Source organism: Eurosta solidaginis, chromosome 1 (assembly GCF_040869045.1).
Source record: "Eurosta solidaginis isolate ZX-2024a chromosome 1, ASM4086904v1, whole genome shotgun sequence".
Lineage (NCBI taxonomy): Eukaryota > Metazoa > Arthropoda > Insecta > Diptera > Tephritidae > Eurosta > Eurosta solidaginis.
Window position 1 is genome coordinate 38,274,916 of NC_090319.1, and position 25,236 is coordinate 38,300,151.

The 25,236-nt window shown below is 36.6% G+C and overlaps 2 protein-coding genes across 8 annotated transcripts in view; both read left to right on the plus strand.

Annotated features, from left to right (window-relative positions):
• Window positions 1-25,236, plus strand: part of TkR86C (Tachykinin-like receptor at 86C) — a 47,018-nt gene that overhangs the window by 11,265 nt on the left and 10,517 nt on the right. For 2 of the 7 annotated variants that reach the window (XR_010953441.1, XM_067787220.1), the window contains exons 1-3: window positions 15,374-15,629; window positions 19,810-20,188; window positions 24,845-24,990. Coding sequence is in view for 6 of the 7 variants with exons in the window: in XM_067787220.1 (XP_067643321.1) it covers window positions 20,007-20,188; window positions 24,845-24,990 (328 nt within the window). In the remaining variant the exon portion in view is untranslated. Of the gene's footprint in view, window positions 1-10,159; window positions 10,204-15,373; window positions 15,630-19,809; window positions 20,189-24,844; window positions 24,991-25,236 lie in introns of those variants that run through there. The other 5 variants (XM_067787239.1, XM_067787249.1, XM_067787229.1 and 2 more) reach the window with 5 other exon arrangements.
• Window positions 4,477-5,396, plus strand: MED7 (mediator complex subunit 7). The gene is made up of 2 exons (XM_067787282.1): window positions 4,477-4,891; window positions 4,955-5,396. Exons 1-2 carry the CDS (start codon window positions 4,568-4,570, stop codon window positions 5,276-5,278), a joined length of 648 nt encoding a protein of 215 aa, XP_067643383.1. The 5' UTR covers window positions 4,477-4,567; the 3' UTR covers window positions 5,279-5,396.

The following is a 25,236-nucleotide window of genomic DNA, read 5'->3' on the forward strand; positions in this document are numbered from 1 at the left end:
AGAATGAGATCCGGTACTAACACAGCCGTTTGATCCAGACAAGCATTAGAAAGACCTAGGCCATATCCACCCAGAATCAGTAAACGTCTTTGCCGGGCTCGCCCGTCGAGCCCCGTTATCAATATACACTATCCTACGTTTGCAAAAGAGGTGGAAACTACGCTTCTAACACCAATTTCCCTATTATCTACCTTTGTTGAAACTGCTAGTTCCTTTCCTTTCCAGTCTCAAAGCATCGTTTTCACTAATTGTGGCCTATGGTTTAGAGAGTGATTGATGGACGTGAAAAATAAAGAATTCACATATAATGTATTTGTAAATAATGGTCTATCTATAGTCATAGTTAAAATAAAAAAGGTTTTAATTTTAGTTGCAGCTTTTTGACATAATTTTCAATGAGCTATCTCTCAAAAAAGCTACACTTAAATATAAAACCTATTTGAATTTGACTATGACTATGCGCCAATAAATTGCAGTACGTTATCCTTTGATTTTGTCACATTAGCTGTGTTTTTTTTTTTACATATATAGACGTTCACACTTAAAGTTTATATGGACTGCTAAGCGTCAAACTTTAAATACACCTCCGAAATTGCTGCGCATAAAATTTGTCCTACTAAATTTCAATACGCATTATACTCAGATGTAACTGAAATATGTGGCTATGTGTCACCTCCACACTAATACCTATATGACACTACTTTATTTTCACGTATTTTTTCTGTATCTTTACTTCAATTTTTAGTCTCCCTCCTCCTAATACGACTTGAGTATTGGTGTAAGTGTGTAAACTATATTCCAAAAAACTAACGAAATACAAGAAAAATACAACTAGTTCAATAAAAACAAACGAGCGTATTTCGTTAGGTTTTTTGACATTCGGCTGTTTTTTCTTAATTTTTTCTGACAAATGAAAATTTTGTGCACAAATATACAAATAATATCAACATTTTTGTGAAATATGTAAACTAGGAGAGCGCAACATAATGCTCCTGTATTATTTGCATTTTTTTATTGTGCAAAAGTTTTATGAAAAAGAAAATTCTAAATGTAAACAATAATATGCCAAAATCAATCATTTTTGGGGAATATTGGTCTCCTTTTCTCTTGTGCAATATTGTTCTTGTAATTGGACGCTCCGACAAAGTTTCGTCAGTTTGGAATCCGAGATAAAATAAAGTAGTGTCATATAGGTATAATTCTATATTTCCCCTTTAAAAGTGATGTTTATCCACTATTCATCGCAACCGATTCACCAATAGCCATCATCCGGCAGAAAGAGCCTGAGCCAGATACATAATTTTGCATGTAAATGCAACAACAACGAGTTGAGCCAGATAAATCCAGATAGAAGCAAAAAGGATAAATATAATAAGAGTCGTCACTCGTTATTTTTTTGGCATTTACTCGATGTAAACTATGAGGTAGTCGCTAATTTTTTTTTGGGCGAGATGTTTATAAATGTCTTCATTTTCATGGGGTATTTGTGTTTATTTTTCCGACTGTATCTAATTAATTTTTTAATTCTCTTTCCAAAAAACACGTTTGCATAACGTGACAACACCGCATGGATAAATGGGAGGCAATTCAAATATGTCCCTCAAAGTGGTGACTACACTACCTCACAGTTTACATCGAGTAAATGCCAAAAAAGATAGAAGTCTGGTTCAATTTGTGAGCCAGATAATTTGTTAATTACTTGTCTTTAGTTTGGCAACGCTGCCTTTAATCAGAGCTGTAAAAAGATTGAATCAATTGAGTGTGCATTCTTTTAAAAAATTGTGATTTATTGGTTGCATATTCTCCATTCATGAATGGCTCAAAATACCTTAACTCAAATCAAAAGTGTGTGTGTTATTGAATGGTAAAATATAATTCAATATAGAGTGGGAATGTAGCAACCATTCCCAATCTTTAATGAATGTAAATTTGAAATGAATGCACACTTTTTTCCATTCAGTACTAAATACTTTTTCCCTAGGTTTTTTTTGTATACTTCCATTGCCATCAGATATGTTAAATCAATTTAGGAGTTGGGTGCAAAAAAAGGCGTAAAATTTATCAATAGAAATAATAGCCCCTTCTAATTATTCAAGTAGTTTAATATTTAAGAATTCATGAGCTTAACACTGGCTTATAATAATTGAGTATTCAATCATTATTTTTGAAAAGAAAGAAAAATTTACTGGCATACTGCGATTTTAACATTTCGAAAATCGCCACATAATCATCATCCATCACTTTCGAATGTTATCAAAGGCTTCACTGATATTCGAACCGCGAATCACGGTGAAACTGCAGTTGCCTTAAATCATCGAAATATGCCAGTAAATGTTTTTTTCTTTTCAGTTTCTCTTTAAACTTCGCAAAGACAATCTATTGCTTTCTTCCTATATGTCAAAATGGTTCTATATGTCCTACTTATTTTGGTATTGTAGTAAAATGGATATTGTAAATGAACACATTGTGCATTGACCAAATAGAGTAAATTGCGGATATATTTTGCCGATAATATAACAAAAACAGATACATGAGTTTAAGTCGTTTAAATTTAAATACATAAAGTACATAGGTATATCGGCGATTTCGTTGGAGCTTCCTAATTTCGATAAATATATGTCTAATTCCACGGCATCGTCCTACAGCGATTCAGGCTTTTTCCATTCACCTGAGTCACCTTCCCAGTTTTCCTTCATATGTGCCACGAAAAAAAAAAATGTTTCATTGGGAGAAACTCTTCAGAGGTTATTAATTTCCCTCCCCACAAAGAGATTGACTGGCTCCATCGGATTACAGTTTTTTACATCTGATGTTTTGACAGTGTTTGACGGAATATAAATATAGGACCCGAGTGATTGAGAAGGACCATTAGTCTCTGCCTATTTGCATGGCATTTGTAGGTTGAATTCTATCTTACTTGAGCAGATTTGTATGAAAAGTTAATTTTCCTTGCTATCAACAAAGCTACAACTACCTATAGAGCCTACTTTAAATGACTGATTACAAACTATTGTGTTTGGAAGAATATTTTTCTTAGAAAATAGAGAAAAATAGTATATTGCTGTTGCAATTTTGAAACTCACAAACCATTATCTATACAGTATTGGACCATAAACCGCTATGAAGAATATATGAAGGAACTTAAGAGATTTTATAATATATATCTTTCGATTGTTTAATCAACAATTGAGGACATTCAAATGTAGATTAGTACTTTTTCCTGCAAGCCTTTTATATGCCACATTGGCAACACTTATTTAGAACGATGACAATTTTCAGAACAGGGATGTTGAAATCTTTTTCATTTGCTATTTTTATTATTAAATTTTTAAGAAAATTTCAATAAGAATACTTTTCCAGTTAACTTCTTTGTGCTTTATTACCATTTAAATATCGAAAAAACTGGTCATTATGGACAATAATTAAATTTGTGTGTAGATATTTTGAAGTGGCTTTAATTCAATGCAACCATGTGATATTTGAGCGGGTTTTGTGCATGTACGACATTTTTCATAACTGGTTGGTACTAGAAAAGTGTGTGCACAATCAGCAAAGGCTGCATTCATTTGAATGCTTATTCTGTGTTTAAAAATGTTTGTGTTTCTTTCAATTACTTCATTCCTTCTTCGAAGAGTTCAACAGTGCATTCTTTTTTTCCCACTGCTGAATGAAGAATGGGTTGTGTTTTAAGCCACATTCCTTAACAAGGAGAGAAGAATGAAGAAACAGCATTCTTAAATCAATGATTTAAATATTCAAATGATTGCACACTTTTACAGCTCTGCCTTTAATAAACCTACTTTTTCAAAAATATATGTCGCGGCTTATCCTTTCGCCGTATGAGTTAAATGTAAAACAGCGGCGACATCTGCCTATCACATTTCACGTGTGCGAAAATATCACGACATCTGCTTCTCAAGTCTCTCAATGATCCAGTGAGAATTGAGCGTGAGCCGGAGCTATAAACCTCACTGGATGACGGCAAATATGTTATACATTATGGCCACAAGGGGTTTTTGTCTCCGATTTTGGGTACACCCTGTTCTGTAGCTAGTTATGAATCACTGCCGCTAGATGGGTCTCCTAAGCATTATCTGAGCGAGGACAAAGCTGGAGTCATTGGTGCCGTATGTTGTATCGCTGTATCCGTATCCCTAACGTAATCAGCTGTTTATCGTTACGATGGTAAACCAAAACCCAATTGGTTGGCTACGATACGGTTACGACCTTAGCGGCACCAATAGTCGATTGCATTGATTCTCATAAGGTTGGTCGAATCAGCTGTTATAAGGTTACCGATACGGTTACCGATAAAGCACCAATGTCTCCAGCTTAAGGTTTTTTTACGCGCAAACGTAAAAAAAAAAACCACCATATCCATCTCGCCATACACCAAAATTTCTGGCCCACCCTTATCTCTTTATCACCTCTACCGCTATTAGACAACTGTCAATTGCAGCTGAGAAGCTTGTAAGATTTAACATAAACAACAGTTTTTTTCGCGTTGTTTTAATTTAATAACTAATATTTACTAGTTGAATTAAAAAATTACTGAAAATACATCAAAATGGCGAATCAAGAATCACAAGTAATGAGTCTACCGTTACCACCAACGCAGTATATCAATCTTTTTTCCGATGAAAATATTCGACGCAATCGGGCTCCTCGACCACCACCGCCCATACAGGATAGCTATAGCATGTTCGGCATACAATATAGTAACGAAGAAATGATCCGCTCCCTGGAATCCCAAAATATAAAACGTCTCATACCAATACATTTTGACCGCAGAAAAGAGTTGAAAAAGCTTAATCATTCACTCTTTGTTAATTTTTTGGACCTCATTGATTTGCTGATTCAATATCCGGATAGTCCGCGAAGAACCGAAAAGGTATTAGGCGTTTGTTATGAAATTAACTTTATGATGCTAATAATGTGCTTCTGACATTTTTAGATAGATGACTTGAGCCTGCTTTTTGTCCATATGCATCATTTACTGAATGAGTTTCGTCCTCATCAGGCACGTGAAACATTAAGAGTAATGATGGAACTGCAAAGACGTCAACGTATTGAAACTGCAGCACGTTTCCAAAAGCATTTAGAACGTGTTAGAGATATAGTTAATAATGCATTTTCTGGATTGCCCGAAATCCATAATGAAGACAACGATAATATTGAGGATATTAAAATGGATGTAGATTCCCATGAAATAAATACGTCAAACAAAAGTGATCAATTGGATCGTATAATGTGTAAAATTGTTGATGGAATGGATTAGATACGTGCCTTAATACCTTTTAGTATAGCTTTAATATCTTATAAATTAATACTACGGAAATAGTAACAAGGCAAACATAAATAAAGGTTTTACTAGCTGTGGAACAGTAGCAAAAAAATTATTTGGAAGGTTGTTGGAATGGACATGTTGGAATGCCATATCTTCATAATGAGACAATATCATTAGCAATCACTTTATGCCTGTAACTTCGTACGTAAAGGCAACGCCCCAGATGTGGCTGTTCTTTTTGTAGCGATAAGGACACTACTCCAAGGTTTTGGGGAGTGTTGTCGACGTTGATGGTACTTTGTTGATGTATTAAAGATAAAGACACTCCCCGAACGCTACCCAAGGCAGTCGGTTCTATGTACCGGAGCGACTCGGGATTTTTGCAGACCAAGGACTGTCATTTCAGTGTGACCCCATTTAATTTGTTGCGTCTCTCCCAAAAATTGTCATCCTCCCAGCAGCTCCTTGCAGCAGGACAGCTCCATATTCTCTTACTCCGGTACTGAGAAATGGTTTTGCTGCATCTGCTGGAAAAGAATCTTTTTAGGACGGTCATACTCTGTTCAGTGTGTCTCGTGAAAGGGATGGTTGCATCGGACAGGTTGTTCTGGGCTTGAACCCAAAACCCGACGTCCACGTAACTTTTATAAATCTTTTGTGGCTCCTTGCTGTTCACGCCCAAGGGCGTCCCGTAGTCTACGCCTAAGCACCCCACTACCTTCCAGCAGCCCCGCTGCTCAGCAAGCCACAACAAGTACCCGCTGCTGCTCGCGCCCCACGGCGCCAACAACTCAAACAGCTGCTACCACTCATAACTACTACCTTCGTAGTAGAGTCGGTAGCAATGCTGACCATTAGCCCCTGCCCCCGTCTTCCCCCCCCCCCCCCCCCCCCCCCCCCCCCCCCCCTCCCCCATCTTTTCCGGAAGCAATCGTGCAGGTCAGGGAAACAGACTCTTAGTCCCTACCTCCTTTTGCACCGTTTGCCAGCACAGAATATATAGGTTTGCGACATCAGCCCAATGCAGCTCCTGCCTTGGGTGGTGCCACTTTCCTAGATGTTCTGGTCTCCGCGACGGCAACCCCCCGACGGGTTTCATCGCGCCATGTTGCCAGGTCGCAAACCCAAATCATCCGGGTACCCCAATGCTTGCCCAAGGACGCCCAATCCCAGGGCCACAACAGCAATTGCGTCCTGGCCTTCCACAACCCAGGCGTAGTCACCGGTCACTTACCCCCAGAGTGGCGGCGTCTTCCCTTATGCACTTCAGAATTCTTCAGTTAAACTGTAATGGACTAACAGGGAAGATTACGGAGATAGTCGATTTCATGAAGCGGCACAACATCCGCATTGCTGTGATTCAAGAGCCTAAACTCACAGCAAGATCTGCATTGCAGACCTGCTCTGGGTATAATGTCCACAGGAAAGACCGAGAGAGCGGAAATGGAGGCGGCCTCGCGTTTATCATACACCACTCTGTGCAATAGTATATATTTGATCCTGACATCGACCGCAGGGACAATGTCTTAGAACGTCAAGGCATATCTGTCCGGTCAGGCGATGCAAACCTAGAAATTATAAACATCTACATCCCTCCTGCCACGTGTTGCCCCAGTGGATATCGCCCTAATATCAGAGCCTTACTCACTGGCAACAATCGCATTATCTTAGGCGATTTCAATGCCCATCATGATCTATGGCATTCAAACTTGCAGGCGGACAGTAGGGGTGAGATGTTGGCGGATCAAATAGAAGAAACGACGTTTTGCACAATAAACGGAGACGCCCCCACACGTATGGTAGAAAGCTGTCACAGCTCGCCAGATATCTCAATCGTGAGCGCAGAACTCGTAAACTGCGTCAACTGGCAGCCGATGGTAACATTGGCATCCGACCACCTGCCCATACTTATTTCGCTCGAGCGTACCGCCGACTTCATCGTCACTGAAAAACGCACTTTCATAAACTTCAAAAAAGGAAAGTGGGAAGAATATAAATCCTTTACAGACAACCGCTTTGCTGCCCTCCCTATCCCGACTGATGCCCGCCAAGGGGAACGTGCCTTCCGTAAGGTCATTGAATCCGCCTCGGCACGTTTCATTCCCGCCGGGAGAATTCCCGAAATCCGGCCCCACTTCCCGGCGGAAGCCGCAAACTTAGCGAGAGGTCCTTGGTGGTCCCGCTACTAAAGCCTGGGAAACCAGCTAACATAGGTGAGTCGTATCGTCCGATATCTCTCCTACCTCCAGTGGCAAAGACGCTTGAAGCCATTTTGGTCCCTTATTTACAAGCAAATTTGCAGCTAGCCCCTCATCAGCATGGCTTCAGAAAACTCCATAGCACTACCACCGCGCTAAATGCCATTAGCACCCAGATAAATTGCGGTTTAAATCAATACCCCCCCCCCCCCCCCCCATAGAACAGTACTCGTAGCGCTAGACCTATCAAAAAGTATTAAAAGCTTTTGATACTGTCAACCATGGCTCGTTACTGCAAGACCTGGAAGGGTCTACCCTTCCCCCATGTCTTAAAAGGTGGACCGCAAATTATCTGGGTCGTCGGCAGGCATCGGTGCAATTTGTGCAAAGATCGATGCGCTATGCAATAAAATAAACGGCTACCTCGCTGATCTCTCCAGTTTTTTCGCCTCGCGATACCTGGCATTATCACCGACTAAATCTTCCGCGACCTTATTTACAACATGGACGTCCCAAATGTCGACCATTTTGAACATCCACGTCGATGGCACCTACGCTACCGACTGTTCTACACCCCAAAATCTTGGGTGTGACATTTGATCAGGATCTACATTTTGGTGAGCACGCAGCCGCAATTGTTCTGAGAATTCAGAGCCGTAACAAAATCCTCAAATCCCTCGCTGGCAGTACCTGGGGAAAAGATAAAGAAACGCTCATGACTACATACAAAGCAATTAGCCAGCCGATTACGTGCTACGCGTCACCCATATGGTAGCCAAGCCTAAAAATTACCCACTGGAAGAAACTACAGGCCTGCCAAAATATTGCTCTCAGAATCGCCACGGGCTGTCTTCTTATGTAACCAGAACACCATCTGCATAATGAGGCGAGAATACTCCCCATCACGGAGAGAAATGAGATGCTGACCAAAAAGTTCCTGTTGAATACCCAGAAACCTGAGCATCCCAACAGACATCTGATTGATGAACCAGCACCGCCTAGGGGCTTAAGGAGTCATCTCCATAAGCATTTTGAGGAAATACGGCACTTGAGAACCCAGCCGTATGAAGCGAAAAAACACAAGCAGGTCCTTGGTGAACTCCATAAACAGGCGTCGGACCTTTATGTCGGGAATTGCCCGGTGAATCCAGTACTTAAAGAAAAGTATCCAAAACTCGCGGAAGAGGAACGCATACTCCCCAGGGAAACGCGTGTCACTCTTGCTCAACTTCGTTTTCGATACTGTAACAGGTTAAACTCTTACCAGAATCAACCCCGACATACAAAATGTATGCCCCGCTTGCAATGTGTCCCCACATGACACCAACCATCTCTTTAATTGTAATGTGGGACCAACGCCTCTAACACCCCTTTCCTTATGCTCCACCCCTGTTGAAACGGCAAGTTTCCTTCGACTCCCGTTAGAGGAGTTTGATGACAATTTGTGATCGGTCGCGGCTGTTAGGTGGGGCGAAGCATTGCTACAACAACAACAACAACACTCCCCGAAGTCTTACAGTATGGCTATTCGCAGCCCCGCTCGAACCATACGGTCCCGTCCATGAAGCTTCCGATGTCTTACGGAGCATTTAGCAACTTCCTGAAGCTCCGACATTAAACTGCACTTAGTTTGAAACCTAGTGTATGCAAAAGCTGGGTATTCACAAAGGTAGTGCGTGCCTGCTTCCTTGCTGCCCCCTGTTAAAGGCGATTTCCATTCTCTCAGCATGCAGGTCAACACCCAATGCCCGGTGATAGTGGCAGTGATCTTCTGCTGGCGGCCTTAGAAGGAGGGATGAGGGAGTTAAACGCCATGGGCGCTGCTTGGCTGTCTGAGTAAATGCAGGCGCATACACGCCCTCTTTGTATCCGGAACTTCGGCTTGGAAAGGAAGAGGGACTAACAGCGACATCGTAAGTTGATTACAGAAGACATCAGCTCTCCCACCGCAGTCAATTTGGACCCGTCAGTGTAGACTGAGATCGCTTTCTTTCTTTGCCCCCCTCCAGTCAATTCTTGAGTGGAGTTTGATCTTATGACGCCTGTCAAAACTTAGTGACTGCTGACGGAAAGCCTACTGAGGATACCACTGCAATAAGCCTTACGAAGTCTTACTGCCAAACAAGTTGCAGTTTTACGTGTGTTAAGGTGGAGAAGTAGTTGTTTTACATGCCCTATTAGTGTGTCAGTTGGACACGACCTTATTGCACCTCTAACAACTCCGAAGTTGCTCGTTGTACTCTATTCATCTTTTAAATATTGTACTGTTTCTCCATGGCCCGCCACCATACTATAGCTCCATATGTTGGTAGGATCTGACGGCGGCCGTATATAGCCATATCGCGAGTTTGAGAGAATAAGTCAACACAACGGACCAAGAATGTACCCAAGTGAGTTGTTCCTTAACTGTACTGTGACCTTACCTGTAACCGTTAAGTACCCTCGTAAAAAATCCTATTCCAACACCGCTGACAAAGCCGCGGAACAATCTTCCGAATGCTAGCTGGGCAAACGAAATCAGCTGCGGAACCTTACACGTGCTGGATTAAAAAATACCGGAAATAAATGGTAAATGCCTTCACAGCAGTGAAATTTCTGTATATCCCCGTAGCAATACAAGATATGTTAGTTTAAGAATGAACAGTTGATATATTACTGTGGAAAATTTACCAGCTTAGCACTTTAATACTTTTCAAATGATTTCGTACTAAATCTGGGGTAAGCAATACTGACTTAAAAGAAGAAAAAAAAAATTAAAGGTAGGTACTTACCGTTGAATGAGCAAAAACTTAGCTTTGTCTATGCCTTAAGAAAATTATAGCTTACAACTTATCTATGTAGTTTTGTTGAATTAATCAAATTGCGAGGGGAATCAATTCCGAAAAATTTGCTTAAAAGCTAATAAACATTTATTAGTTCTCAAAAAAGCAGCAAATATAATGAAACAACAGGTTTGCATGTCCTCAGGTACTGAAGGTTATAGGGGGTGAATCAGCTTGGGGGATATTTAAGCCATGGGCTGTGAAACATATAGAAATATTGAATTTTACAAAGAATAGCAGGGCTCCAAAATAATACTACACCATTTCCAGTTGTAAATGAGAAAACGTCATTTGGAAAAGAGATTTGTAAATTGTAAATGAGATTAGTCAGTTGTAAATTATAAAGCGTTAAATGTAAATGCGAAAGCGTTATATGTAATTGAGAATAGTCAATTGTAAATGCGAAAGCATTACTTCGATATGAGAATAGTCACTTGTAAATAAGAATAGTCAATTGTAAATGCAAAAGCGTCATTTGCAATTGAGAATATTGAGTTGTAAATAAGAATAGTGAATTGTAAATTCGAAAGCGTCATTTGGAAATGAGATTACTCAATTGTAAATGCGAAAGCGTCATATGAAAATTAGAACAGTTACTTGCAAATGAGAAAGCGTCATTTGAAAATTCGAAAGCGTCAATTGTAATTGAGAATAGTCACCTTTAAATGAGAATAGTCAATTGTAAATGCGGAATCGTCATATGTAAATGAGAATAGTCACTAGTAAATTAGAAAGTATCAAATCAAAATGCGAAAGCATCATTTGTAATTGAGAATACGTAGTGAATTATTAAAAAGAAAGTATCACTTGAAAATGCGAAAGAGCTATATGGAAATGAAAATAGTCAATTGTAAATGCGAAAGCGTTATATGGAAATGAGAAAAATGAGTAAGTTTTGAATCAGAAAGCATTAAGTGAAAATGCGACAGTTATTAAGAATAAAAGTTGTTAATAGAAAATACGAAATTCGTTTTATTCAGTACTTTAAACATTGAATTTAAATAAACGTGTAACAAATAGTATTTCGAGCAATGGCAATAACTACAAATTGGTATGGGTTCAATGCACTGCCCATGAAAGAGATGCCCACATGGTAATAGGCGAACAACTGACTTCCTTTGCATTTTATTTACGCACACAGCACAATTCTCTTTAAACTCCATTTTGGTAGCGCTCGAAAAGTTCAGTTATACGTTTTTATTTGGTCAGTTACCGATAGACTTATAAATAAATTCAAATATGTATTTATAACTTACTTGCTGCATACACTTTCTAATAGTAAAGTGGTTTATGTAAAAGTATAAATAAGGAGTCCGAAGTCCGTGGGACACAAGTGTGTGTGTTATTTTAGTGAAGTAAGTAGGTAGTGGTTAAATACCATCCTAAAAACTAACCACTGTTTTAAGTTATTAAAGCAATTAGTTTGGATCTGCTTTCTCATTTGCAACTGACTATTCTTATTTACATGTGACTCTTTCGCATTTTCAAGTGATGCTTTCTTATTTATAACTGATTACGTATTCTCAATTACAAATGACATTTTCCCATTTTCATTTGATGCTTTCTAATTTACTAGTGACTATTCTCATTTTCATTTGACGCTTTCGCATTTACAATTGAGTACTCGCATTTTCAACTGACGCTTTCTAATTTTCAAATGACGCCTTCTGATTTACATGTGACTATTCCCATTTTCAAATGACGCTTTCGCATTTAAAATTTACTAATCTCATATCCAAATGACGCTTTCGCATTTAGAACTCACTATTCTCATTTAAAACTGACTATTCTTATTTACAAGTGACTATTCGCATTTCCATGTGTCGCTTTCGCATTTACAATTGACAATTCTCATTTCCAAATGACGTTTTCGAATTTACAATTCACTATTCTCATTTACAACTGACTATTCTCAATTCCAATTGACGCTTTCGAAATTTCATTGACAAGTGACTATTCTAATATCAAAGTGACGCTTTCGCATTTACAATTGACTATTCTCATTTCCAAACGCTTTCGCATTTATATCTGACGCTTTCTCATTTACAACTGGAATGTTATTTAGGGAGAGTAATAAATAAGTTGGCTAAATATGCGGAAAACGTTCCGACTCTCTATTCAGAGTAACTTTGCTTATGCTAAAAGAGCCCTACTATACCTTGGGCAGATCTACACAGTTATATTTATTTACAGATTCTGCGATCAGGGTTGCAAACGATACCGATGTTTCCAGAATATCGTTGCTTCGTTCATAAACATAGATTTCGTAGCGTCGATATTTCATGTCTACGAACTTCGATACATTGTTCCTTATCTTCGAGGCTTTTACGTAAATAAGTCAAGGAACAAAAAGATTTCAAGGAAAAATCCTGGAACATAAGGAATTAAATTTAATTTGTAAAATTCGGTTCGCATACAATCCGGCACAGCACTGCTTTAAATTTTTTTACGATGTCAAATTATGACGTCAAGGTCAGCACAACGTGCTTACACCAAAGGGAAGTCAGTCGATGGTGCATTGCAAAGGTGGTCATGAATATAGAGAAAACCCTGGAACACCAGGAATATGCCCTAGGTCATCAACCAATTGCTTAGGCGGTTCGACGGCGACGAGTCAAATATACGGAACATACAAATGAAGTTTCAGTCATCATCAGCGGCAGATGCCTAACAACAATCAGTTATCTGATGGATCAGATGCTTCGGCATTTACATGCCTGGACATCTGGAGTTGAGTTAACCGCCAACGCGGTAAAAACCGATTTAGTATTATTTACTAGGAAATATAAGGTCCCTAACTGGACTAAGCCTAAGCTTGGAGAGGTAACCCTACAAGAAAAATATAGCACAAAGTATCTAGGAGTTACACTAGACAGTAAGTTATCGTGGCAACTCCATGTGGAAGAGAAAGCGTAGAAAGCCTCCGCGGCACTATAGGCATCAGATATCTGCTTTGAATACTAATAAAATTAGTGCACTTAGTAATGAGCCAAAAAAATGCGTCTAAATGTGTACTTAGTCAAGTACAGACAAAAACTATGAGTGATTAGCACATAAGATAGAAAGTACATACGAGTGCTCCGTAACACATGTGTCTTATACATATATGACATTGTTGTGTATAAACTGATGTCATAGTCGCTTTAACTCAGTAGCACTTTGATTTCGTGTGTAATACACTGTATACTTCGTTTATCATCGGTTTTACTTTGGCGCTGTATTCAGTTTAGATTCGTGCACATCGTTGTGTTGCTAGCGTCAGAAGACTTATATGACTATATTCATTTTATTGCACTATTAGTCTTACTTATTCCAATTAGTGTTTTCGTATAACACAGTTGACTTTCTTGCTCAATAAGTCAATTGAGTACTGAACTGCTTCGTGGCTTATGAGCGGTTATTCATTTTACGAAGCATGACTATGTAAATGTGTGTTAGTGGTTATAAGTGCTGGATGTTCTTTGTTTGCATACGCACTAATACTAATTTTTTGCTTAGTCCACAAATAACCTTAAAAGATGAATAATTGCAGCTCACTGATAGGCATGCGAAATGATGCCACGACGCAAGTGGGATCTATCACCCAAACTCGCTCATTGGGTATTTACGGCAATTGTCAAACCGATTATCAATGATTAGCATAACGGGAGCCCTTAAAGCTACCCCGACAGCAGCATCACATGCCATTCTACAGAGACCGCCTGCAGACCTAATGGCAAAAAATATCGCGTTAGCCACTGTAACAAGGCTTAAGGCAGTGGTGCAATTTGAGTGCAGGCCGTATGGCCATAGCAGTATAGCGCCATCTAATATCGGGCAAACGGAGTATATCGTCCCGTGCTTAAGCTTTGAAAGAGATATTGAGGCTACAATTGAGGCGGGGGTTGGCGCCAGGATGCAGAAATGGCAGAACATACAATACACATATATACCGATGGTTCGAAGTTAACGGAGGCGGTGGGGTCTGCTTTTACTTTACTGTGTCGATTCAGAACTAAGTTGATCCTACTGTATATATATTGATAATCAGGCGGCAATTAAAGCAATATTCTCACACAATACCTCATCAAGAAGTGTCCTGGAATGCAAAGCAGCATTGAAACTGAGGTCTCGGTCATAAAGGAATAGAAGTTAACGAAAACGCCGATGAGTTTGCAAATGAGGGCACAGCATTCGCTAAATCGACGGTAGACATCCCAATCCGCTTGGGATTAATCAAAAAGAGACAGGGGTTGCCCATCAAGCAGAAAAGACGTGGACAGAAGCGCCGGGCTGCAAAAATTCTAAGATCATGTGCAATCCTAGGATATTGGACTCACAAAGTGGCACAGATCTCTGGATAGAAAAGACTTAAGTGTCACGATGGGCATAATTACTGGACACTGCCTTCTCGCGCCACATGCTTATAAGTCAGGTCACGTTAGTAGCATCAGATATAGAAGGTGCGATCTGCAGGACGAAACGGTTAGAGACGTTCTGTGTTCGTGTCTTGCACTCGCCAGGTCAAGGCTTCAGCTGTTAGGGGCGGCAGAGTTGCCAGATCTCGAGACATTAAGCTAGGTCCTATACAACTTCTAGCATTTGCCAAGAGGACGGTGTTATTCTATAACATTAGTCCTGGCATCTAAATGAGGCTCGTCCGTTTGGCCGTCAAACAAATTCTTGGTCTTAAGAAGCTCTATAGTTCCTTCTGAAATCTTCTTGAGCTCTCAAGTCGTTTTCACACAATTTTATCTGCTCGAATTCTTGCTCATTAAAGTATGCTTCCCATATAACCAAACTAAGGAAATACGGCAACGTGGAATATAGATGATTTTTTTCTAATATCTTAAAGCTAACAGTTGTTCGCTTATCACAATTTATCTGTCCTCCAGTAACAGTTATTCTAGAGCTCTGCGCAAAACGAAAAGTAAAAGTACACATAATGAATGCAACATTTCCTTTTTTGCGCGCTAACGGGGTGAATCAAAACCACCACCATATCCATTCATGGCATTTAATAGGAGCAAACAAAAATACGAACTTCATAATTCGCCGAATGCGCGAAATTTAGTAGACGAAGATTTTTTGGCAAGGACCGCTTGTAGAAATTATGTTTTTAGCAAGCATTTACAAATTTTCTGCAAATTTTCATTAACAAAGTGAAAATATAATGAAAAATATATCTTAACTGTGATGTGAAAGATTTCAAAATTGATTTAATCGAAATCAGCCACTTTCAACTCTTTAAAAATGTGCAAATCTTTTGTAAAGTAACACACATACATACATACCTCTATGATATTTGTTCCACGAAAATATGAGTGAATTTGAAGGGCAAATGTAAAATAAATTAAATTACTTAAGTTCAAACAGCGTTTATTTTAAAGAACAACACTATGATTTGATTATCAAATCATTAAAGCACAAATATAACAAGTAAAGGTGTCTAAGTTCGGGTGTAACCGAACATTATATACTCAGCGTGAGCTTCAATTGCACATTTCATTTCAGATAAATTACTTTTCTCCATAACACGTGGCACCGCCCGTTTAAAAAAATATGTCTCCCCATTTCCTCTTACAATAAAACTTGATACGTGAAATATCATTGATTCAAAACTATTTTTTGCTAAGTTCTAGCTTATTATTCTAGTCTACGATCATTTTAAAGATCTTTTATATAAAAGTGGGCGTGGTTTTTAATCGATCTCGTCCATTTTTTCTAGAAATATTTCCTGCTATAGGGAAAATTTGTGTACCCAATTTTATTACGAGTTATGGCACCCATTTTCAAAAATTTTAGTGTTTTCCAATTTAATGCTATAATTCAATTTAGAACGTAAAATTCTATTGATACAAAGCTCTTTTTCGCTAAGATATAGCTTATTATTTTAATCTAAGACTCTTTTAAAAATCTTTATATAAAAGTGGGCGTGGTCTTTTACCACTCTCGTCCATTTTTTCTTGAAACATTTCCTGCTATAGGCTTAAGAAATGTTTTCCTCTTCGCATGGCAAAAATTTCTTCAAAATGAGGAAAATTCCTCAATTTGAAGTATTTTTCCTCATTTTGAAGAAATTTGGCCATGCGAATGAGGAAAAAATTTCTTAAGTGACATTTCATTCCCATTTTTCTTCAATCGGGAGAAATTTTTTTCTGAGTGTACCCAATTTTATTACGAGTTATGGCTTCCGAAACAAAGATATTTGCGTAGTCATGAAAGGGGCGTTGCCACGCCCATTTTTTAAAATTTGAAGTTTTTCCTATTTATTGTTATAAATCCATTTGGGAAATGAGATACCATTGATATAAAGCTCTTTTTTGCAAAGAAAGCTTATTTTATTCGTCCACGACCCTTTTAAAAATCTTTTATATAAAGTGGGCGTGGTCCTTAACCGATTTCGTTAATTTTTCTTCAAAGCATTCCTTATAGTAAAGACAACCTCTCTGCCGAATTTTGTTACGTTAGGTTTAACGATTTTCGATTTATGATTAATAATATTTGTAAAATTAATTTTATCACAAGTGGGCGCTGCAACGCCCATTTAAAAAAAAATTTTAAAATGTTTATCAAGAGTCTCAATATCAGTCCACACGTCAAATTTCAACATTCTAGGTGTATTATTTACTAAATAATCAGGTTTATTGTGTATTCCAAAATGTTATATATATATAAAGTGGGCGTGGTTATCATCCCATTTCGCTCATTTTCAATACCAATCTATTTTGGGTCCAGATAAGCTCGTGTACCAAATTTGGTGAAGATATCTCAATATTTACGCAAGTTGTCGTGTTAATGGACGGACGGACGGACGGACATTGCTCAATCAAAATTTTTTTCGATACTGATGATTTTGATATATGGAAGTCTATATCTATCTCGATTCCTTTGTACCTGCATAACCTACCGTTATTCAATCAAAGTTAATATACTCTGTGTGCAAAGCACGCTGAGTATAAAAAGAGATAACGCGGAATGTCATTTTTAAAATTGTTGCTTTGCAGTAGCTTGTAAAAAATTAATAAACGCCAACACGCCTTCACCATTAGGTGAATGCAATCATATGTACGGACTACGTACATACACGCTATACGTGTATTGACGTAAATTAGACTGATTCAATTTTTTCATTATTATTTTTTTTTCGAAACAGACCTAAAACATAGCAACTGTCCCCGAAGGCACAGGACAGTACGGATATCGAAAATAAAAACAATTGCTTTGGCATGATCAAGCAAACGGATAAACAGGGTTTACCTCAGAATTCGTCCGACGTGAGAATTTTCTTTCTAAATGTGCTATATGCGCAAAAAATCTATTAAAATTATGATGTTGTTTTTGAAACAAATTCAGAGAAAGGGCGTTCTACAACCAAATTCTGAGTATTCCAGGTTCGAAGTCGAGGTCAAGGTATATAACAATAATTTTTATGATAATTATTGTTTTTTTTTGGCGCAACGCTGGTAAAATATAGTTGGTAAAGAGGAATAGAAATCGCGAATTATCAATCAAAGAAACAAACGCTGTGTAGCTAAATAGCCAGCGCATTGTGCCAAAAGGGTACTGATTATGAAGGCTTAGTACCCACCCTTCGAAATGTTTCTATCTGAGCAGGTTTCTGAAAAATTTTCTATCTTCTATTAAAAAAAAATATAATTTTTTAATTATAGAAAAAAATTATTATTATAAAAGTTATTGTTATAGGCCTTGAGCTCGCTTTCGAACCTAGAAAAAATTCAAAGCAAAACGTTTATCCAACTTATTTTGCGGGGGCAGCGTTTTGTGATAAATGCGCTCCTAGAAGAGGAGGCCCGCTATTTATCTTTTTTTCTTCATATTTTCTATTTCCTTTTCTTCCTTTTAATTTTCCGTTTTTGTTCTTTTTCCTGTTCTTTTCTTCACCCTTTTATTCTTTTTTATATTCTGTTTTTCTTTTTAATTTTCAGTATCTTTTTCTTTATTTTTATTTCTCTTTTTTATTATTTTGTTTTTGTTTTCATTTTTATTTTTAGTTTTTTCTTTTCTTTTTTCTATTGTCTTTTATTTTTATTTATATTTATATTTTTCTTTCTTTTTTCCGTTTTCTTTTTATTTTTGTCTTAATCTTTTTTTTTTGTTTTTATTCGAATTTTATTTTCTTTTTTATTTTGCTTTTCTTTTGTTATTTAAATTGTTATTTATATTTTCTTTTTCCTTTTTATGTTCCACTTCTATTTTCTCATTCTCTTTTTATTTTTTTTATTTTTTTATAGTTTTGTTATTATCTTCCTTTTTTCTTTTAACTTTTCTTTTTATTCGTTTTTTCCATTTTTCTTCTGCTTTTCCAATTTATGTTTAATCTCTTTTTATTCTTCCTTTTCTTTTTATTGTCCTTTTTCGTCTTGTTTTATTTTTTTTTTTTTTTCATTTTTCATTTTTTTCTATTTTTTTATAGCGGGTTCGAATCGAGCTCAAGGCCTAACTATAATTATTTTATCATTATTATTCTTATGATACATTTTTTCTTAATTGAAAAAATTGTAAATTAGAATAGAAGAAAGAACAAATTTAAACAACTGCCAAAGCGCCTTGTATAGATCCATTTCGCGAACTGCTAAATTACTTCCTCGGGAACGTTTAGGCGCTGCTGCTATAACCCTTCAGCTTTCACAGTGGTTGTTTGTTTGTCTTCATTACTTCTACTTTTATCCTGTTTCTTGCCAATTGATTTACACAGCGCTGCGACATCTGTTGCAGAATCAATGTAAAAATTGGACTTGTTTCATTGCAAAATAATTATTGTTAGGCCTTGAGCTCGATTCGAACCCGCCATCTTACAAATCAGTAGGCCGATAAAACAACAAAAATTGTTATTCTTTTTTCCTTTGTTTTACTTCACTTTTTTATTTTTCTTCTTCTTTTTTTCTTTTCCTTTTTCCTTCCGCTTTTTCTTTTTCTTTTATTTTTACTTTTTCTTTTTATTTATACTTTGCTATATTTTTCCTCTGCCTCTTTTCAGTTTCTTATATTTATTAATTTTTCCTATCTTTTTATTTTTCCTTTTCTTTTTACTTTTTGTTTTCACATTAATTTTTTCTTTTTCATTAATTTTCCTTCTTCCTTTTTGATATTCAGTTATTTTGATCTTCACAAGGTCTATAATTCCTTTCCATTTGAGATTTGCAGCTGCTTTTTCATAGTTGGGTGATATGAGAAGCATACTTTAAGGAGCTACAATTTCGTGTGAAAACGAGTTGAGTGCTCAAAACGGCATTTAATATAAATATAGACCTTAACAAATCCAAAACTGGCAATGTTCAAAAAAATTGGAGCACATTGTCAACTGTTTTTATATAACCAAAGAAAAAACATTGGCGGCAGTATTTTGCACCTTTTTTCAACCCTGCCTAGTGCTCACATTTCAAAATATCTTTTATGCCCGAAAATTGATTTTTGAATCTGTCTTATTGAATCACCCTAATGTAAACATAACCTTATGCAGAATTTATCTCTCATAACCATTTATCTCTGGTAACTAAAGTTATTCAGCATTTACCAATACACATACATACCTACAAATATCCATACCAGTGACAGTCAAAATTTAATTAGCGAAAATATGAAAAAAACAATGCCCATTAAAACAACAAGAATGAACTGTATTAATATAATTTCAAAAGCAAAAGCGAATGTAATTTCATATACTGCCGGGCTGTGAAGTTTTAATATGCATTTAAAATGTCGGAAATCATCGATACCGAATTGCTTGTGAATTGCACAATACTCGCCGTGAAGCGTTTTGATCTTCATACAATCGCTAATTCATCTGCATTAAATAATTTAAATCGTACGGAAATTGTTAGTTTACTATCGGGAATTATCGAAAATAAGGATAACTTGAACAGCATCAACGAAGCAAAGTAAGTTTTAAAGATAAAAAATTGAAAATTTGCTACCCATGTTACTGGTACACCGTGGCGTATGAGTAACATTAAATGAATGAAACGTCTATGTTGCATGGGACGCCGATGTTCATGGTTTAATTATTAAAGTTTACCCACGTAGCCTTAAACCACCCTGTGCGTTTCACATTCCAAACTCCCAAGTCGCTCCTAAAAATGAAAAGTGTTATTTCTTTTCAAACTCCTTTCTGAATAATTAACAAAACTTTACAACAGTACTGAAAGTTTTACTTTTTTAGTTTTGATAGTTTCTTTTGATAACATTCGTGAAAAAATTAATAATTTTGCTGTAAATTTTTGGGTAAATTACTAATAAAAACGCAATTTTGTAACAATGTTGAGTACTTGAACTTTGTAATTATTTTGCAGATGCCATAAGCTCAAATCCTGGTTGCTGTGCTGCCCGTATTCTAAAGACCCGTACTTTCTTGCTGCTGGTCAAAAGGATGCTAGGCGCTCTTTTCAAAACATTTGACTCTGCCGTTTGAACTTCCAGATTTCGTTTACGGAGTACTAAGCAACTTCCGAAAGTTCCGGCTGTGTGTAACTGCCAATAAATAGTTTGAAACCTAGCGTTTGATCAAACTGGGCATAGCTAAAGGCAGTGCGTGACTGTTTCTTAGCAGCTCTCCTCGACGCAGCTCATGCAAATGATGTAAAAAGGGATATCCATTCTTTCTTCATCAGGCCAGTGGCCAGTGATTGTGGCAATGATCCTAAAGATTTATTTTCTTAAATGATCGACCACCTATGATGCATCCATCGGTGCCTGTTGCGTAGTTAGCTGCAGCGTAAAGCGACCTCTTGCAGCTGCGGACAATCTTAGATGAAGTGAGGGAGTGAGATTAGCGCCATGAGCGCTGCTTGAGTAAGTGCTCAGGTGTGTTATTTTGTAACTCTATTCGAAAGAAATTTTTTTCGGATTAAAATTTTTTTTTTTATTTGAAAGCTTTTAAAACGCATTTTTCTTCGAATATAGTTACAGGATAAGACCCCAGGACTTCTGCTACGAAGATACTAGCCGAGTTTGAAAGACGGGCTGACAGCGACTGCTAAAATTGCTGAGAAATTTTCAACTCCTAAACCTCAGTCCACATATCCATTTTGGGATTTATCCATAACATGTTATGCACACCATCATTTTCCCTCAGTGTCAAAAGTGACTAACAGGTTGTTTATTACGGCCATATTCTCTAGCAAAGCCCTTGGCTAAAGCCTTATCAATCGTCATATCTCAAAAGGAGATTTTTGTCGAATTTGTGCCTTTTTGAAGAAGGGGATTTAATTTTTCCCATCTTAAAAACAACCATGAGTGCGGAGTGTCACATTTAAAAAAAAAACTACATGCGAAATCTTGTGTATTTCAATTATGCCGATGTTTATTATTTTACTTTCCGATAGCTCATGGTCTTTTGGGATAAAGTAGTTTTCTAGATAGGACAGAGATCGAGATATTTAGAAAGTCCTTTTACAACAAGTGAAATCTTGCAACCGCTATTTGAGTAACTTCCCGTAGAGCTAGATTCTTGAAATTAAAAACATACTCCGGAAACACATGAAGGTGCAACATGAGTGAAAAAAGTGCTAAGTGGTCCAGGGATCGTAGAAATTCAAAAAATCGTCCGATTCTGGAAATTTTACTTTCGAGTTTAAATGAACTTCCCTTAACCCATATACCTACAAATTTGAACTATACTTCGGGCTTTATTAGGCTCTAATATTGAGAAAGAAATTTCATTTATAATTCTGGAATCTTGCCATCGATTTTTAAGTAACTACACATTGAGCTAGAAAAAAGAAGCCTTACACATAGTTCAGGTCACCTTCGTAACGCAATAAAATAAATTAAAAAAAATAAAAAGAACAAAAAAAAAAAATTGTAAGTACTTGCTCTATATAAATGTACCAGACGAAACTAAGTTGTCCCAAGCGGGGTCGCCTCTCGGCAGTGATGTGGCAAACACACCGAGTGTATTTCTGCCATGAAAAGCTTCTCAGCGAAAACTCATCTGACATACAGATACCGTTCGGAATCGGCATAAAACATGTACCTCTCGATCCGCCAATTTGTAGGACAAATTGTATGCGAATTGAAATAGAAGCTCGGTCTCAAATCTCTTCGGAGGTTATCGCGCCTTACATTTTATTTTTAGAAGAAACTAAAAAGTTCTCTTTAAACTGAGACATAATCTTAATGAACTTGATATTCAAATTTTAACAAAACCATTGAAAAATTTTGTATGAACATTTTATCGAAAGTCAACTTACTGGGTTCTGTTGTATTACGGGGGATATGCTTGTTTGAGTTCTGTTATAAGTCAATCGGAGGTTATTCTTGGAGCATTTTCGGGGATCATTTCAGTATATTCTGATATCAGAACTATAGCAGCGAGCAGAACAATAACAGTGGTAATTTTCTTTAATTAAATTCCTTCAATTAAATTCTTTTCTCATGCTTTCCATATTTAAAAATAAAATTTCTATAAATTTTGTAAGTGTGACTTTGTAAACCAATTTCAAAAACGTGTTTGGGAAAACTCCACATTTGAGAAAGTTTTACGAAAATTTCGAACAGTTTATTTGGAGTTCTTTGAATTCTTTTGAATTAGGAGTTTTGTTTTCAATTGTCAAAACTCAATGCAATTTTGTGAGACTTATTTACTTTGCACTTTGTAAGATTGCATACTTGAAATCTTCGTTTAAAATTCTCGAATATTCGAATTTTTTTTAAGAAGTTTTATAGACTGGTTTGCACAGTGGTACACGTGGTACCACCAGCTAAAAAAATGTCTCCCCACTTCCTCATACTATAAAACTTGATAAGTGAAATATCATTGATTCAAAACAATTTTTTGCCAAGTTATAGCTTATTTTATTCGTCCACGACCCTTTTAAAAATCTTTATTTTGATTTTATCACAAGTGGGCGGTGCCACGTCCATTTTAAAGAATTTTTTCAAATTTTTATCAGGAGTCTCAATATCAGTCCACACGTCAAATTTCAACATTGCAGGTGTATTATTTACTAAATTATCCGGTTTTTTGTGTTTTCCAATATGTTATATATATAAAAAGTGGGCGTGGTTATCATCCGATTTCGCCCATTTTCAATATCAAACTATTCTGGGTCCAGATACTACCAAAATTTGGTGGAGATATCTCAATATTTACTCAACTTATCGTGTTAACGGACGGTCGGACTTGGCTCAATCAAACTTTTTTTCGATGCTGATGATTTTGATATATGGAAGTCTATATCTATCTCAATTCTTTTAGACCTGTACAACCAACCGTTATCCAATCAAAGTTTATATACTCTGTGTGCAAAGCACGTTGTGTATAAAAATTCTGTTCGCTGTTGTATTTGCTGACCTTTTTCAGATTTTTTCGGTAAAATTTTGGAGCTATTTGTTAACTTTTAAGCTACCATTTTAAGTTTATGTATCTACATCTGTCAAAAATAATTTCGGCATATCTGGAATTTTTATGTGGAGCATCGATTTGGAAACCAATATGAACTTTTTGGGATGATTTTTAGTTTAATCAACACTCTATGAAAAAACTGCTCAAATCAACTGAATTATAGGTCATTTCAACCGAAATTCCTGTAATATTTTTCCATCGCAAATAGCCGTTGAATCAACTTTGCACAAATTGTTGATTTTGAATGAATTAATTTGAATAATTCAGAAATTTTTTTTTATTGGAAAAACTGTTTTCTAAAGTGCTTGGTGTTGCTCATATTGCTTTATAATTTTTTTTGTTACTGATGAACTTAGCCACCGAAAAGGTGGCTGATAAAAAAGTGAAATTCATAAACATGTCCTTTGCTCTGGATGTAATGTTGCTTTTTTCTACGGCTTTAAACCGAAATTTTCGGTGTGGTAGGCGTAGCATACCAATGAATACTGTTAAAATAACAGATTTCCGTGAACATTGAAATAACAGTGGCTGTTGATATGACATATATTTCTGTGGCACAATAGTCATAAGAACAAAGTATTGAGCGCTGTGAGTTTAAGTTTCTCTCCAAAATTAGCTTGAGAGTAGTTCTCTGTAGAAATGAATAACAAAATCAGTTCTTTAAATAGAGAAACCCGTTAGATCGATTGAGAATCTGTAATTTTTGCAATTGTTAACTTGAGACCAACAGTTTTTCTTCTGTTGAAATAAAATATAAAATTTGTTTTCTTATAAAAAAACTCGTTTAAGTTAATGATAATGCAATCAATTTTACTAATTTTCTTTTGATTTAGGAACAAAAAGCCTTTTGCTAACTCTACTAGCTTCATTTCCTTCGGAGCAGTTATGATTTTGGAACCGTTACGGGAATATTTTCAGAGCCATTTTGAAACTTTTGTGAATTATTGACCTAGGTTTATATTTGCGATTATTTCTAAAAACTGACTACGACTAAGTTTGTCCTAAAAATAACCTCGAATCGGTCCTTAAAAATTATTACGGAGAGTTTTCTCTCATCACCATAAATTTTATATGAGATTTTTTAAAAACATTTTGAAAGATTCGGAAAATAGTTCCGTATTATTATCTATAAATATTTAAAAAAAAATTTGTTTATGTGTAGTCATTAATAATCACTTATTTTTTTCGCCAGAGACTTTTTGACTGAATGCTTGTTCCCGTCACCAACTCGACCCTATGAACTACCATGGGACCAAAAAACAATTTGGGCAATTATATTCGGTGTTATGCTGTTTGTGGCAATCGCAGGAAATTGCATTGTACTATGGATTGTTGCTGGTATGTATAGAAATCATTTAAAGGTAATGCATGAACTAATTATACCTTAAAGACCAGTGTTCAGAGGCCCAATAAGGGAACCTAAAGGTTAAGACACAGCTACAATAGTGGCTATAACCATAAGCACATATATTACCATCTTTAATACCAACAGAAATTGAAAATACACGTTTTAAAAATAAACAAAATTTACGCATCTGCACACACATATATAACAGTGATAATGTAGCTGAGGTTCCGTAGGGT

What these genes read in the sequence shown, in the direction of transcription:
- MED7 (XM_067787282.1), top strand. Translation starts at nt 4,568, where the DNA reads ATGGCGAATCAAGAATCACAAGTAATGAGTCTACCGTTACCACCAACG. An exon ending in GTCCGCGAAGAACCGAAAAG is followed by an intron (nt 4,892 to 4,954) that starts GTATTAGGCGTT and finishes TGACATTTTTAG; the next exon opens with ATAGATGACTTGAGCCTGCT.